The sequence below is a fragment of the Equus przewalskii genome, chromosome 3 (genome assembly GCF_037783145.1).
Source record: "Equus przewalskii isolate Varuska chromosome 3, EquPr2, whole genome shotgun sequence".
Taxonomy (NCBI): domain Eukaryota; kingdom Metazoa; phylum Chordata; class Mammalia; order Perissodactyla; family Equidae; genus Equus; species Equus przewalskii.
The window spans coordinates 90,371,177-90,386,782 of record NC_091833.1 but is presented as its reverse complement, the minus strand read 5'-3'; the positions used below and the strand labels follow the sequence as shown (position 1 = coordinate 90,386,782).

The following is a 15,606-nucleotide window of genomic DNA, read 5'->3' as shown; positions in this document are numbered from 1 at the left end:
AATGTTATCTACTTTTCCAACTGATGCCACAGAGGAAGTCTTGACCTTACACTTATATGTGGGAAATGGAGGGTCTGAGGCACCGAGTGACACAGCAAATGAACGATGGCTTGACAACTCTAATTTGAGTCTGTCTGATTCCAACGCCTGATTCACTTCTCTGCAGCCAGACTGACAAAGAAATGAGCCATGTTATTTTAATAAACACTAAAACTAAGAGTTTTTCCCTCTCAAACTACAAATAAAATATTGAAGCTTTCTATTTGCTTGGCACAGTCTTTACAAGTGATGTATGATTTGAGAAATGGCCAGCTAGTTTGCTACTATAAAAAGATACTTACTAACAGAGATTTAATACTCAATTTTAAGTTCAACAAAGTGATTGATCCAGAACACCTTAGTCAGATAGAGACTTGCCAACTTTCCACTACATTTGCTTTTCCCTGAAAGGCCAGCCACGGACAGCATTCCCAGAAGACTTGAGGTGCTCACGCACTTGAGTATGAGGGTGGGGAAGTGCTTGGAGACTCCGGGCCCTGGCTGGGAAATCAGTCACTGACAAAGGACCAACAGTCTAAGCTCTGGTCTCCCACTAAGTCATGGGCTACTGGCCTCTGGGTGATCTGACTCCCAACCACTGTCTGGGATTTGACCTTTTCTTGGTATTTGACCATTGGCTTTTTCATTTCCTCTAGTTCTCTGTTCAACCTGAGCATGCAATTCACCAGCATCTTCCAGGAAATACCCCATCTAACCTCTGCTCTCCATCTCATTAACTTCAGAATCTCCAGACATCACCTACGTCAGTGCCTTTTCACTCCCTCTAGCCAGAAAAGTCTTTCATCTAAAACTGCTGGTTAAAATCTTATCCATTTTCCAAAGGCCAATTGAACTGCTACTTCTCCTCCCCAGAAGGTCCTTGAAGAAATGTTTTCTCAACCTCTCTGCAACCTCACAATTCTGTACTCTGTGGACCTTTCTGTACCAATTATCACATTCTGTCTTTTGGGTTTATTTTTATCGGCCTCTTTTTTCTGTCCTAAATGGACGATACAAACAAGACAAACAACACACACGTCTTGCTCATCTTGTATTCCTCTATAAATTCTTAAGCATATTATGTATTCAAATTGTTGAGTTAGGCTTAGGCTCAGACTACCACACAATTCTTCACCATGGTTAAAAAATTAGTAATTTTTTTTAAAGAGAGGAATTTAGCTGAGTAAGAAATAAAGTCATAAAACATCTTGTCAAGTAAAATATGAATTCCTCAAGATACATCAGTTTTTATAAATATGCTCAGTGCATTATGCTGAACAAACATCCTAGAAAACAGCAAGTTACTAAAGTCAAAAGGGTTACCACACTGCAGATATTCTAGGATATTTCAATATGTGCATCTCCTAAAAGGAGTACAGCACCTTCAACCATGTTCTCTTTTCTTTACAGCAACTCGCGAGATTCTTCTGAGTTACAAATTTGGGAAATGCTGGAAAAAATTATATCCAGTCTTTCACATTAACATCTACTCAGATTTGCTGAATAGCTTGAGCTTATGAGCTACAGCTAGGAAAGGAGGGCAGGGCGAGACTTGGTTTTTTATCCTCAAAACTCAGTGAGTTTTTTTAAACAGTACCATTTATTAAGTTTTTCAACTGCTTGACCTGTTTAAAACACTAATGACAGACCCAAGTTCAACCTTTTATCAAGTTTCTTCCATACTTTTTTTTAAAGCAACAGTATCAGGCTATATTATAATTAGATCATTCGAATATTTAAATAGATTTTCATACTTTAAGCTCAACTGGAAATGTTTCAGTATTTCTTTAGCTGCACGATGTTAATGATTTTCTTACTAAATGTTGAGCAGTTTTCGCATACCGTGCATTGATTCAGAACTGGCATTTCCATTTCAAAAGCAAACAATCATATGAAATAAATCCAGATTATGAATTTGATTACTTTGTGTAATGTCACTCATGACTGAGGACAGTTTCAAATACTATTTGGACAAGGATAACTGACTGTGGCTATTTGTTTGTAAACTGTGTTTTGACAACACATGTAAGTGACCTTAAGGGGAAACAGACTAACAAAAAGAACACTGCGAGCCCCCTGCTCTGTTAATGTATACCAGTGCTATCATTGGCACCTGCCGATTTTCAACCAATATGGTGTTTAGAGTTCAGTTTTTATCACAAAATCCCTATAAATAAAAAAAAAAACTAGCTGTTTTGGAAAAATTAAAAGAAAAAAGTATGTTAAACTCTAGGTTTTCTACTGCTTCATTCAACAACAAAAACTAAGTATCTACCACATGCCAGCCAACTTTCTGGCTGCTAAGGATACTGTACAAACAAAAGCCAATGTGATGACTGTCTTCATGAAGCATACATCAAATAAATCAATCATCTAGCATATGAGCCCTGCAAAGAAAAATAAGGCAATGGAGGGAGAGATGGGGTGGTGGGGGAGAGTGGCAGTGATCACTTTAAATTTGGAGTTCAGGCCTCAATGCAACAGAGACACTGGAGTAAGAACCTGATGGAGGTAAGGAACAAGTCAAGTTGCTCTCTGGGTAAGAGCCTTCCAGGCGGAAAGAAGAACAAATACAAAGGTCCCTAAGAGAGCTCCTGCTTCTTATTATGTGTACACGTAACAGAATAATAGAAAGTAGTTTATTTTGTGATCTATCAGATTACAATTTTATATTTGGGGCCCATGGGAGATGAAGGAAGCTGGTATAAGATTTTAGCCAACCATCTAATCTATTTTATTTCTCTATGGCCCACAGACCAAATCTGGCCTGTTATCTGTGTTTATAAATAAAGTTTATTGAAACACAGCCTCATTCATTGGTTTACATATTATCTATGACTGCTTTTCATGCTACAACTGCTGAATTGCTGATCTACAACAGAGATCATATGGCTTAAAGATTAAAATATTTATTATCTGACGCTTTAAAGAAAAAGTTTGCTAATATCTCCTCTATGAAATTCAGAATGCCACCTGAATCAGTGCTATCTGCACCAAAGAGACATGTGACCAGGAGCTAAACAAACCTCAGTAACCTCACATAAGGAATGGGGAGTTATCACTATGTCTATTTAATGAGCATCTTAAACACCCTCACAATAGCCTACAGACTCTAATTAGGAAAAGCAAAAATTCGGATTCAACTTTTGGTCTACTAAATACATGTTTTTGGCTAGTTACACATATTTCTCTCAAGTAATAGCAATTTAATCATGTAGAGGGAGTTTTTAAATTTCTCGGCGATAGAACAAATTCTTTTGGGTACTTTCCTATATCCATCCATCCTGGTATCCAGGAGAAAAACTTTTAAGCCAGAAAACTCAATTATTTCCCCTACAATGGAAAAATATAAATCTAGGAAACTTGCAGCATCTAACCTTAGGCAGGTTCAGAATAGAATAGATGGAAAGTCTGAGTTCTGATAAAAAGAGAATGAAAATGCTCTAACTGTCCCACCTTCACTAATAATGGTGAGGCTTTCTCAGTGCGCCTGGAGCATAAGGACCCTGTAAAGGGTGAGGTACAACCGGAGATCATACAGGAAACCACAGCTGCTCGGGGCTCTGACGATAAACCTTCCGGTGATAATTTGAGAGAGCACTAGGATCTCCCTAAACTTTAATTTTACAGAAATGAAACATTTGAGAATATTCAAGCTCACTGTTTCATTCCCCCAGTGTGTATATCTGAGTGCTGACTCATACCTTTGCTATTTGACCTACCAATACTACCAACGACTGAGGAAGAGTAGACACAGTTGACTAATTCGTCATCCTAATATAATCAGAAAGCAAACAAAATAGCTGATACTAAGAAGTACTCTACTTCAGTTTACTCAACATCTAATTTGCTAAAAGTATGCAATCGTATAAAGTATTAACTATATAATTACCAATCATAAAAGTGTTGGGGGTTTTGCTGGCTTTCTTAAGAAATGTAATTCCTGCTCCCACTAGTCAACTGTTGCTTCTTCTGGTCATTTTTTTACTAATAAAATTTATTTTAGGTCACACCAAGGCTTTCTAGAAATGATGCACATTTTGGGGGGAACACTAGAGAAAATCGGCACATTGAATGGACTCACCACATAACTACTTAAACAGGGAGAGGTTTAAATAACTAAATAATTCATGAGGAACATTTTGAGTAAATATTTCAAAAAGACATCTAAAAACCAGGATGCCAGAAATCAATTCTAATTAAACATAATCCTTTCCCAAAGATTTTTTAATACTGTAAAATGCTTAAGGGACAGAAATTTCAAACAGTAATGATAAATTTGTTTTAAAAGTATAATATTCAAGTGACTCTGGCCTTCCATGCAGCATACAAAAATCAAAACAACATATCAATAATAGTGAAGCCCCAAAGCTAACAATGCCATTCTTTTCCCTAACGACAAAAAGCCTTGTCTTCCCAAACAGAACACTGTTATTATATCAGCAAAAGCTGAACAGTGTGGGCCAAGTAATACTAACTCAATCTGTGTTGTTCTTCTTTGCTACAAACTGGGACACAGGATAGTGCATTTTGGTGCAAAGTCAGAAACTAACATGAAGGATCTGGATATGAAATCATAACTTCTAGTTTTAATTTCCTATTCAGAACCTTAACCCAGCATTCCACCCAGCACACGGCACACGTCCCTCCTTATGAAGAGCATTTGCGAAGTGTATTGAAAGTCCTGAAAAACTGTATCTGTCTGCATGAGTAGGGGGCAGGGAGTAGCAGCAACCTAGCAGGTTTAGAAATGGATAAAATCAAATTTTCAAAAGTATGCCATTTATGGAAAAAAAAGATGAATAAATACATACCCTTGAGGACAGAGTTTGTCCAGCCATCCCGATTTAACCTTCCTTGCAGACGATCCGTAAAAACAGGCATAGGGAGATATTGCCGTTGAGGAAATGATTGACGAGTCAGTATTTCCACTTGTTGAGCTTGATGGATAACTATGCCTGTTAACAGGGTCTGAGTTCAATGCTTTTTGAGTCCTAGATTTAGATGCCTTCGAATTTTTTCTTCTCAAACTCTGAAAGCATTCTTCTACGGTTGAATATTCTGACTCAGAAGCAGTCTCTATCGGAAAATTGGTTTTGTCCTCTCGAGGTATCCAAATATCTTCCACTTTGTCTTCACTTAGATGCTCCTTCCTGTTATCATATATGCTAAATGGAAAAGGATGGTTTGAACATTTCAAAGTGCTATATGTCATTTAAGCCCTCAGTTACATTTTAAATTTATAGACAACCAATCACAGAAAGTTAAGGCTAGGAAAATCTTAGAGTGTAGTTAACCCATCTGATAATTTTTAGAACTCTTCCAGAAAAACTAAATGACCCTAAGACATACATGAATACTACTTCAAGTAGTATATTTTTTCTTATGTATCATTTAAACTCATCTGTTTATTTGGGGGGGTGGGTGCAGGTGGTAAGGATGGAGACTGACTGTATTCTTTGCTTCACAATTTCAACATCTTCACCAGCCTATTAAGTGGCCAGCGCAATCTCTTGCCCCTGGGCAACATCATGAACCACTAACTCATCTTTCTGGAGATCTTACTTCCTTCTTGCCCCTTCTCTGGCTATCCACTAACTGACGCCAAGGAGTCTACATTCCAGCAAAATGTAATAAAACAGAGAATACACCTAACTGGTGAGAGCTTTAGTATTATTTTGCAACACTGATGAGGAAAAACTGCACCACAAAGCTAGTAAACAAGAAAGGCCCAGGGTACACTCAGAAAGGAAAAGCTGTGGAACGTGCAATATTGACTGGAATGCATTCATTAATAGCCAAGCACATTGTTATAGATTTAAGGAATGACAAATAGATTCACTCAGCCATTTACGTATAATAAAACTCATCACAAAGACGTTTTTGCTAATCAATGAAACAGATATGCCTAGGGGTCAAATTACATCCTTCTGGATATTGTGCTCCAAAAACCACTACTTTCTTAAAGAATGACTTAACCTGGCCCCTTCCACATTTGCACTGTAATAGGTGTATAGCAAATGCTTACTGAAGACACTCAATTATTAAGTTTCAACTTAAGGAAACCTCCAACAGTGTTAGCCTTGGAAAATGGAGGATAAAATAGAATGAATAAAATAAATGAATAAAATGAATGTTTGGTAATGATGCAGGACACCAAGTCCTAACAAAGCTGAGAGAAAAATAAAATTTAAGTTGGTGCCTCTCAAACTCTGTTTACTTTCATGTATGATCCAAGTAACTGGACAGTCATCAAGCCACTTGGCGATGCTGAACTTCTAATAAGAAAGATACATTCCATTTGTACAAACTCTGCACTTCACACAGTGACACTTTTTGCACTGCCCTTTCTCTTCACATTAACATAACCTCATCTTTAAAGTGCAATCACAGTCACCACATATTTGCCACTTTGGGGAGGGGAGGGTGGTTTCAATTAGGAAAAGACAAAAATAACCTGCTATAGAATATCACTATATACTCGATTTACAGACTCTAAATTCAATTACTAAAATGAATTCTGTTGTCGAACATTTAGAAAGAAAAGATTTGAACATACCAATGTAAAGTATTTTCTTAGAAATATAAGCAAGAGGTCAACATTGTATAGCACTTATTCAAAAGAATTAATCATCACTGATCATGACCTCATACCTCGATTGGACCAAAAAAGCGTTTCTTCCAGTAGTTGTTTCCCCTTTCAATGTTTCTTCATGAGTCCAAAATTCATTCTTTATAGACTTCTTCTATAAATAAAAAATACACTTTTTTTTCAGTGTAGCATTACTCTACAAAGATCCACAAAATCTGGGTTTCATTTCACTAAACAAATGTCTACTTGCTTAAATTTTCAGTAAAAGCAATTTAGGGAAACTATATTAAATAGTGGTGTTTTGATACCTTTTTCAATACATTATTTAAATCATTAATATCATTTCAACTAAGAAAAACGGAAGATGCTAATCAAGAACAAAATTCATTTACTTTTACTTTCCCGCTTTCTTTTTGTCTTCAAACTTCTCTTTTATCAAGACCAAAAAATAAAATAGCAAAAAAGCACAAGTACTGGAGAGGAAAGACTGAGTGATAAATTGAATAATTAAGAATAGTTAGAAGTCTGTATTTGGGCATAAGGCAAAACAAAATCTACAGAGTTTTGTTTTTGTTTTTGATGGACATCTTTTTTGTCTTTTTTTAAAAGTAATTTATCTTGTGGCATATTCTAAAACCCCACTGCCTGTATTCCTGAAATTGAATTGAAAATGTGTTTTTATGATGTATATTTAAAGTTATAAGTTACCGTGATTTTACTGAACAGAATTTTACCGACTAGAAATTTCATTCTTCAGTATATCACATTCTTCAAACAGCTTATAGGAAAATGAAGAGGCAAATATAGGCAGAAGAGCAAAGAATTGAACATGGAAAAAAATTAAAATGTATGGGACTAACCTTGGAATTTTCTAGTTTCTGGAAGAGAAAGGTCTCTCCATAAGGAAATATGGAAGATGAATTCTCCTCATTTGAATCTTTTGGGGGAAATTATAGGATGAGAATGGAAAGATGTAAATAATGTGAAATACTGTTTAAAAAACAGTCATGTGTTTATTTCATAGTAAAAATCACAACTTCAGCTTTATCCTCTGAGAGTCTAAAATTATGTCCATAATTCTAACACCTAAATCAACTCTCCCCATGGTCTTCTCGATGTAGCACTCACTTTATACACCCCTCACTTCACAATCAAGAAATATTACTGTTTATTAAAGTGTGACATATCATATATGTCCTTGCTAGCCTCTAAAATCCAAATTAACATAATCAAGCACACTTCCCACACACAATGGAAAGTGTAGTGGTGCCATTTATAATGTTAAGTGCTAAATGAGAGAACAGTATTAACAGCAGAAAATTAAGCTTAATTCAAACATAATTTTCAATAACCAATTATTAAAAGTTCACCAACATACCAGCTAAATATCAGTCGAAATACAAGAATCCACTTAATATAATCCCTCTAATACCATAGCTACTAACACACCTGTAAATAATTTATTTCAAAAGCATTTCCACCATCTTTGAATTAGATTGCTCTATAGAAAAGAATTCTCAGCACTTGCATTTTCTTCTGCAGCAATTTTTTTTAAAGGTTCAGTGTTCGTCATTTTTTTGTCAAGAAGAATGTTCCTGAACTTGTATATGCAGAATTTTCAAAAAGAAAGAAAAGCTTCTGTCAATGGTCAATTTACCAAAGAAACAGCATCACCCCTTTTCTGTTACCACAGCAAAATTACTCTCCATAAATCTATGTCCTGTAGCTCAGACTGTCAGAAACCACTTAATTTAGTTAAATGCCTTCAACTGTGGCTAATGATAAATGAAGCCTGTACAAACGAATCTTTTTACATTAGCACGTGCACATTTCCCGGAGTCTGAGTGTAGGTTGCTGTCTTTTATTCACTCACCTTTAAAAGTATCTGAAGTACTGTGAACCCTAGCAGACAGTTACTCCCACTAGTCCTTATTCCGCAGGTGGGCTGCCGTCTCAATCACAATTGGAACACATTTAAGACTATCAAATGACTGCTAATTTACAGAGATTTTAAATGCTAAGACTCACTTTGCTGCGTCACCGATTTTCCAGTTGAGGTAGTAACAGTTCTTCTCTCTCGAAAATAGCTTAAAGCAAAGGGAAGAATAGATAGGTTAAAACAGAAAAGTAAAAACAGTTAAGTTACTACCTTGAGTAAAGGATTAATTATAAACACACACATCCTTTTGGGTAGAAAGAGCAATATTCAAGAATAAGTTTGATTTTAAATAAACGGAATGGTCAAATTCCACAAAGTTTTTCTAAATAGCCTTAAAGGAAGAGATTTCATTAGATTTTACGAGTATCTGCTTCTCACATTTATAATTCACAAAAGTAAAATGAACAAATTTGCCCAATGATAGTATGCACATAATTTCAAAACTGCTGGCCATAGTCCTGTGAGCCACAAATTTTCTAACTAGATCTCAGTATTCATGCAGTTTTTTCTCATTAGTTTTATAATATTGAGTCAAAAATTTTTCTGCCTCTATGAGCATAATATGAAAATACACAAGACCCTTTCTCAAAGATCTTACAGTGTTGGGAGGGAGATATTACAGGTAATTAATTAGAATACAACATAACAGCAATGACAGAGAAAAAAACTGTGGAAACAAAACACAACAAATACCTACTGCTACATGAAATAGTTCTATCTATGTTAAGGATCCAGACAGTGTCCTTCACTTCTCTTAAACACGTATCTGCCCAAGGAACTACTCAAGGATATTAGAAAAGAACAGAACCCAATGAACTGGAATATGTACAAGCTTTAAAACTCAGTGTAACCAAAAGCTGGTTCTTTGAAAAGATCAATGAAATTGATAAACCTCAGGGAAAGAAAATTAAGGAGAAAGGGAATAGACAAATTATCAATATCAGGATTGAAATATTTGTAATCCTACAAATATTAAAGGGATAATTATAGATTATTAAGAAAAACTTCATGCCAGTAAACTCAACAACTTAGATGAAATGGAAAAATTCCTTAAGAGACACAAATTATCAAATATGACACAAGAATAAATAGAAAATCTTAATATCCTTATATTTATTAGAGAAACTAAATTTATTAATTACTCACCTACCCACAAAAAACTCAGGCCCAGGCATTTCACTGGTGAATTCTACCACACATTTAAGGAAGAAATAACACCAATTCTACGCAAACTTTTTCAGAAAATAGAGAAGGAGGGACTAACAGCTTCCCAAGTCATTCTATAAGACCAGTATACAAAAACCAGTGAAAAACAAAGCTACAGACACATATTAGATAAATATTACATAGATAAATATTACTTATGCATTTAGATGCAAAAATCATTAACAAAATATTAGCAAATCAAATCCAACAATATATAAAAAATAATATATTATGACCAGGTGAGATTTATCCCACGAAAGCAAGATGGTGTAACACGGAAAAACCAATGTAATTCACCAAATTAAGAAAATAGAGAAGAAAAATCACATTCTCATGACAATAGATCCAGAAAATCCAACAGACAAAATTCAACATCCATCTATGACAAAGATTCTCAGCAAACTAGGAAGAGAAGAAAACTTCCTCAATCTAACAAAGTGCATTTATGAAAACCCACATCATAATTAATGGTTAAAAACTGAATGGGGTTTCCCTTAGATTGAGAGTAAGGCAAGGAGGTCTGCTCTCACTACTTATATTCACATTTTTCAAAGGTCCAAGGCAGTGCAATAAGACAAATGAAAGAAATAAAAGGCATGCAGATTGGAAAGGGAGGTCTATATGAAGAAAATATCTAATAAGAAGAAAATCCTAAAGAATCTACCAAAAAGCTTCTTGAACTAATAAATAAATTGAGCAAGGTCCCAGGACAAAGGATAATATTAAAAAATTCAATAATATTTCTAAATACTGGCAATGAATAATTGGAAAAAGTGAAAGTGCAACTTTTACATTAGCATACAAAAACACGAAATACTAAGGGGTAAATTTATTAAAATATGAGCAAGATCTGCACACTGAAAACTGTAAAACAGTGCTGAGAAAAATTAAAGAAGACCTAAATAAATAGACAGATATGCCCTGTTCATGGATTGGAACACTCAATATCATTAAGATGTCAATTCTCCCCATATTGATATATAGAGTCAACATAATCCCAGAAAAAAATTCCAGTGAGTTCTTAATAGAAATTAACAAGGTGACTCTAAAATTTACATGCAACTACAAATAACCTAGAATGGCTAGAACAAATATTTTAAAAAAGAACAACATTGGAAGATTTATACTATTTGATTTCAATATTTAGTCTAAAACTACAGCAATCAAATCAGTGTGTTACTGGCGAAAGGACAGACGTATACATCAATGAAATAGAACAAAAAGTCCACATATACTCTCACACACCTATGGTCCACTGATTTTTTAAAAAGACGTCAAGGCAATTCAATGGGGAAAGGATAGGCTTTTCAACAAGTGTTGCTAGAATAAGTGGATATCTCAATGGAAGCAAAAGAAGTAAGTATCAACTAACACTTCATGCCATATACAAAAATTACATTGAAATAGAATTTAGACCTACATGTTAATGCTAAAAGTCTAAAACTTCTAGAAAACATAGATGAAAATCTTTGCAACCTTTGAATATGCAAAGATTCCTTAAATAAGATACAAAAACCTACATCCAAAAAAGAAAAGTTGAAAAGGTGGATCTTAACAAAATTTAAAACTTATAACGTTACACATTTCTGACAAATTACTTGTATCCAAAATATAAAAAGAATCCTTACAATCCATTAATAGGAAAAACTCAATTTAAAAATGGACAAAAATTTGAATAGACACTTGACAAAAGAAGCTACACTAATGCGATACCAACCACCTACTCGTTAGAATGACTAAACTTAAAGTTGTAAATATCAAGTATTGGAGAGCATGATGAACAACTAGAACATTTAAATACTGCTGGCAGGAATGTGAAATTACTTAATAGTTTCTGAAAAAGTTAAACATTTACCTAAGTTAAGCTCCCAACTATCCAATCCTAGAAACTCAAAAGAACAGAAAACATATGTCCACAGAAAAACCTTCCGTGATCTTTCTTCATAGCACCTTTATCCTTATTAATCAAAAACTTGAAACATACCAAACGTACATCAACAGATGAACAATAAACAAACAGTGGTATAGGGACCCAAGTGAATACTATCCAATTTAAAAAAAAAAACCTACTAAAAAGAAACACACACTAAACATAATAATATAAATGAATCTCAAAATCATCATGCTGAGTGAAAGAAGCCAAGCACAAGGCACAAAGATACATCTATATCTTTCTATATGGGGGTGTGAATGAGGGATGCACTGTAAAAACACACTAAGAACTGCTCTGTTTCTTGATTGTGGTAATAATTTTACAGGTTTATACATCTTTCAAAACTTATCAAATTATATGTTTTAAATTGGTACAGTTTTTAATACAAATATTATACCTCAAAGAGTTGTTTAAAAAATTAATTTAGCAACTTACTGTCTACAGGGTTGATACATAAAATATAAACTATATTTGTAAATATCAGCAAACAAAATGAAATATTAAAAATGATACTATGTAAGAGCATTAACAAAAAATCAAAACCCAGGATTAAATCTAACAAAAGATCTGCAAGAACTCAATGAAAAAACTAGACATCATTACTGAGAAAACTGAAGAAAACCTATTTAAATGGAGGAACATATGGAAGACTGAATATTGCGAAGATGTCAGTACCCCTTATATTAATCTGTAGAGTCAATGCAATCTCAATCAAAAGTTACAGGTGTGCAGAATTTTAACAAGTTGATTCTAAAATTTATATGAAAAAGCAAAGACCCGAGAATAACTAAGACACTTTTGAAGAACAACATGAGAAGACTCACTCTACCAGGGATCAGGAAGTATTACAAAGCTATAGTAATTAAGACACTACGTTACTGATAAAAGGATAGATAAATAGGTTAGTGAAGTAGAATAAAGAGTCCATAAAGGGGCCCAATTTTCATCTAAGACAAAGATGCCAATCTTGAGCAATGAGGAAAACATGTTCTTAATGAGCAGATCACCTGGATATACACATGGTATAAAAATTCTTTACTCCGACCTCAGAGTACACACAGAAATCAATTCAAGAAGGATTATAAATCCCAGCATCATAGGCCAAACAATAAAGCTAGAAGATAAAATAGAACGCCCTCATGTGTCTTAAGACACCAGAAGTTCTAACTTTAAAGGAAAGTAGTGGTAAATTTGACTAAATTAAAATTAAGAACTTTTATTCATTAATAGTCACCATCAAGAAATAAAAAAGCAACATATGAAAGGCGAGAAGATATATTCAAAAAGGGCTCATATCCACAGTGCATCAGCAACTTGCAAAAATCATTATGAAAGACAGAAAATGCAATTCAAAACAACCACCAAAAAAAACGGGGTAAATGACTTGAAAAGGCACCACACGAAAGATAGAACATGGTCGATGATCAACAAACACCTTAAAAGGTACTCAAGGGGCCGGCCCCGTGGCCAAGTGGTTAAGTTCTCGCGCTCTGCCACAGCAGCCCAGTGTTTCATTGGTTTGAGTCCTGGGTGCGGACATGGCACTGCTCATCAAACCACACTGAGGCAGCGTCCCACATACCACAACTAGAAGGACCCACAGCGAAGAACATACAACTATGTACCTGGGGGCTTTGGGGAGAAAAAGGAAAAAATAAAATCTTTAAAAAAAAAAGAAAGAAAAAGGTGCTCAATTTCATTAATCATCAGAAAATACAAACTAAAATCACAATGAAATATCACTACCCACCCACCTATATGCCTAAAGTTTTTTTAAATAATCAAATGTTGTTGAGGGTATGAAACAAAAGGAATGCACATACACGGCTGGTGTTAATATAAATTAGTATAACCACTTTATAAGAACCATTTTACATTATCTACCAAAGTAGAAGATAAGCATATCCTATGACACAGCAATTCTACTCCTAGGTATATATTCAACAGACATGCACATAGATTTGCTCCAAGAAAAAAACCACCCAAATGTTTGTCAACACGCAAATAGATAAACAAGTTGTAGGAGATTCACACTAAAGAACACTCTTCAACAACACAAATAAACTGACACGCAGGAACATGGATGCATCTCAAAACATCATGATGAATAAAAGATGTTAGACATAAAACATTACTTGTCAAATGATTTCATTTATACGAAATTCTAGAGTAGGCAATGCTAATTTATAGTGAGACCAGTGGCTGCCTCCCAGGGGGTAGGGTAATTTAAGGCAAATGAACAAAAGGGACTTTTGGAGGTGATAGAAATGTTCTATATCTTGACTGTGGTAGTGGTCACATGGGTGTATATATTTGTCAAAACTCATCAACCTATACACTTAAAATTAGTCTATTTTATTGTATGTAAATTAGATATAAATAAAGCTGATTTACATATGTCTGTACACATATATTATTTATACGTAAAATAGCAGATGATGTTGGGAATATGAAATAATTATCAACAGTAGAATGGCTATCATGGTATATCCATTCAGTGAAATATTATACAGCAGTGAAAATGAACAATCAATAATCACAGGCACCAACATAGATAAGTCTCAAAGTTAAGCAAAATAAGCTTAACCAAAATATTCACTATATGATAGCATTTTTTTTAAAAAAGTTCACATAACAGTCAAAACTATATTGTTTGGCACATACCTAAGAGGTACCTAAAAGCAAGGAAGTAATTGTTATTTTTAAAGTCAGGATAGAAGTTGTCTTTGGCAGGGGAGGGGCATACAAGTTTACCAAAAGGTCACAAAGTAATTTACCCTTTATTTGTTCATTATCTCCAGAATCTTGGTACTGTTATATGGCTAGAATTGTTTCCTCAAATTTGTATGTTACTGACACAAGTACATATTGATAATTTGAACCACTCAGTAGAGCAACACTCAAATTTTCTACGTCTTTGGTAACTTGTGCTAATAATGAATATTACTAATTCTCATTAAGCATTTACTGTATGTCAGACAGGTCTCAGAATTTTACAAATAAACACACACACATAATACATATATATCTATCTACATAGATAGATATTTATATATAGATTATATAGACTATATAGATATGTATCTAGTCACAAACAGCCTAAGAAGAACTATTATTATCTGCAATTTTTAAAGAAGAAAATTGGCACATAAAGGTGCTAACTTTCCCACAGTCGTACCAATCATAAGTCTCATCATAATCAATGTCAATCATAAATCTGCATCTCAAACCCAGGCAGTCTAGCTCTATAACCGCTATTCTAAACCACAATGCTTAATTTAATAAAAACTTCAACTTTAATTTACTGGAAAAAAACTTTTTTAAAAGATTTTGGACTATTTTAAGTATACCCATTAGTGGGTTTTGGATTGGTGGTTTGTTTTTTTTTTGGTTTTTTGGGGTTTTTTTGGTGAGGAAGATTTGCCCTGAGCTAACATCCATTGCCAATCTTCCTCTTTTTGCTTGAAGAAGACTGTCCCTGAGCCAACGTCTGTGCCAGTCGTCCTCTATTTTTTGTATGTGGGATGCTGCCACAGCATGGCTTGATGAGCAGTGTGTAGGTCTGCACCCAGGATCTGAACCCATGAATCCCAGGCCACCAAAGCAGAGCTTGCAAACTTAACCACTACGCCACTGGGCTGGGCCCTCATTAGTGGTATTTTGAAGCATATTTTGTTGATTTTAGTCTTAGTCATATAAAACATAAAGAAAAAAGTTTGTGACGATCTTTACTGATTTTACTATCAATTACCAAATCTATCAACCAGGTTCATTTGATCTATTGTAGATGAAAGCTTAGCTCAATACAAGAAACAAATTGCTCTGAAAACTGGTGATCAGCAATTTATATTCTCATTCATCTAAAAATAAATTATCACAAGCTTTTTATATTCTAAT

At 34.4% G+C, this 15,606-nt stretch overlaps 1 protein-coding gene across 12 annotated transcripts in view; it reads right to left on the bottom strand.

Moving 5' to 3' along the window:
- Positions 1 to 15,606, bottom strand: part of ARAP2 (ArfGAP with RhoGAP domain, ankyrin repeat and PH domain 2) — a 177,602-nt gene that overhangs the window by 143,466 nt on the left and 18,530 nt on the right. For 8 of the 12 annotated variants that reach the window (XM_070612987.1, XM_070612992.1, XM_070612995.1 and 5 more), the window contains 4 exons: positions 8,660 to 8,718; positions 7,492 to 7,568; positions 6,694 to 6,785; positions 4,854 to 5,207 (listed from right to left, as the gene is read on the bottom strand). In XM_070612987.1, the coding sequence (XP_070469088.1) occupies positions 4,854 to 5,207; positions 6,694 to 6,785; positions 7,492 to 7,568; positions 8,660 to 8,718 (582 nt within the window). The remainder of the gene's footprint in view (positions 1 to 4,853; positions 5,208 to 6,693; positions 6,786 to 7,491; positions 7,569 to 8,659; positions 8,719 to 15,606) is intronic. The other 4 variants (XM_070612990.1, XM_070612994.1, XM_008516863.2 and 1 more) reach the window with 1 other exon arrangement.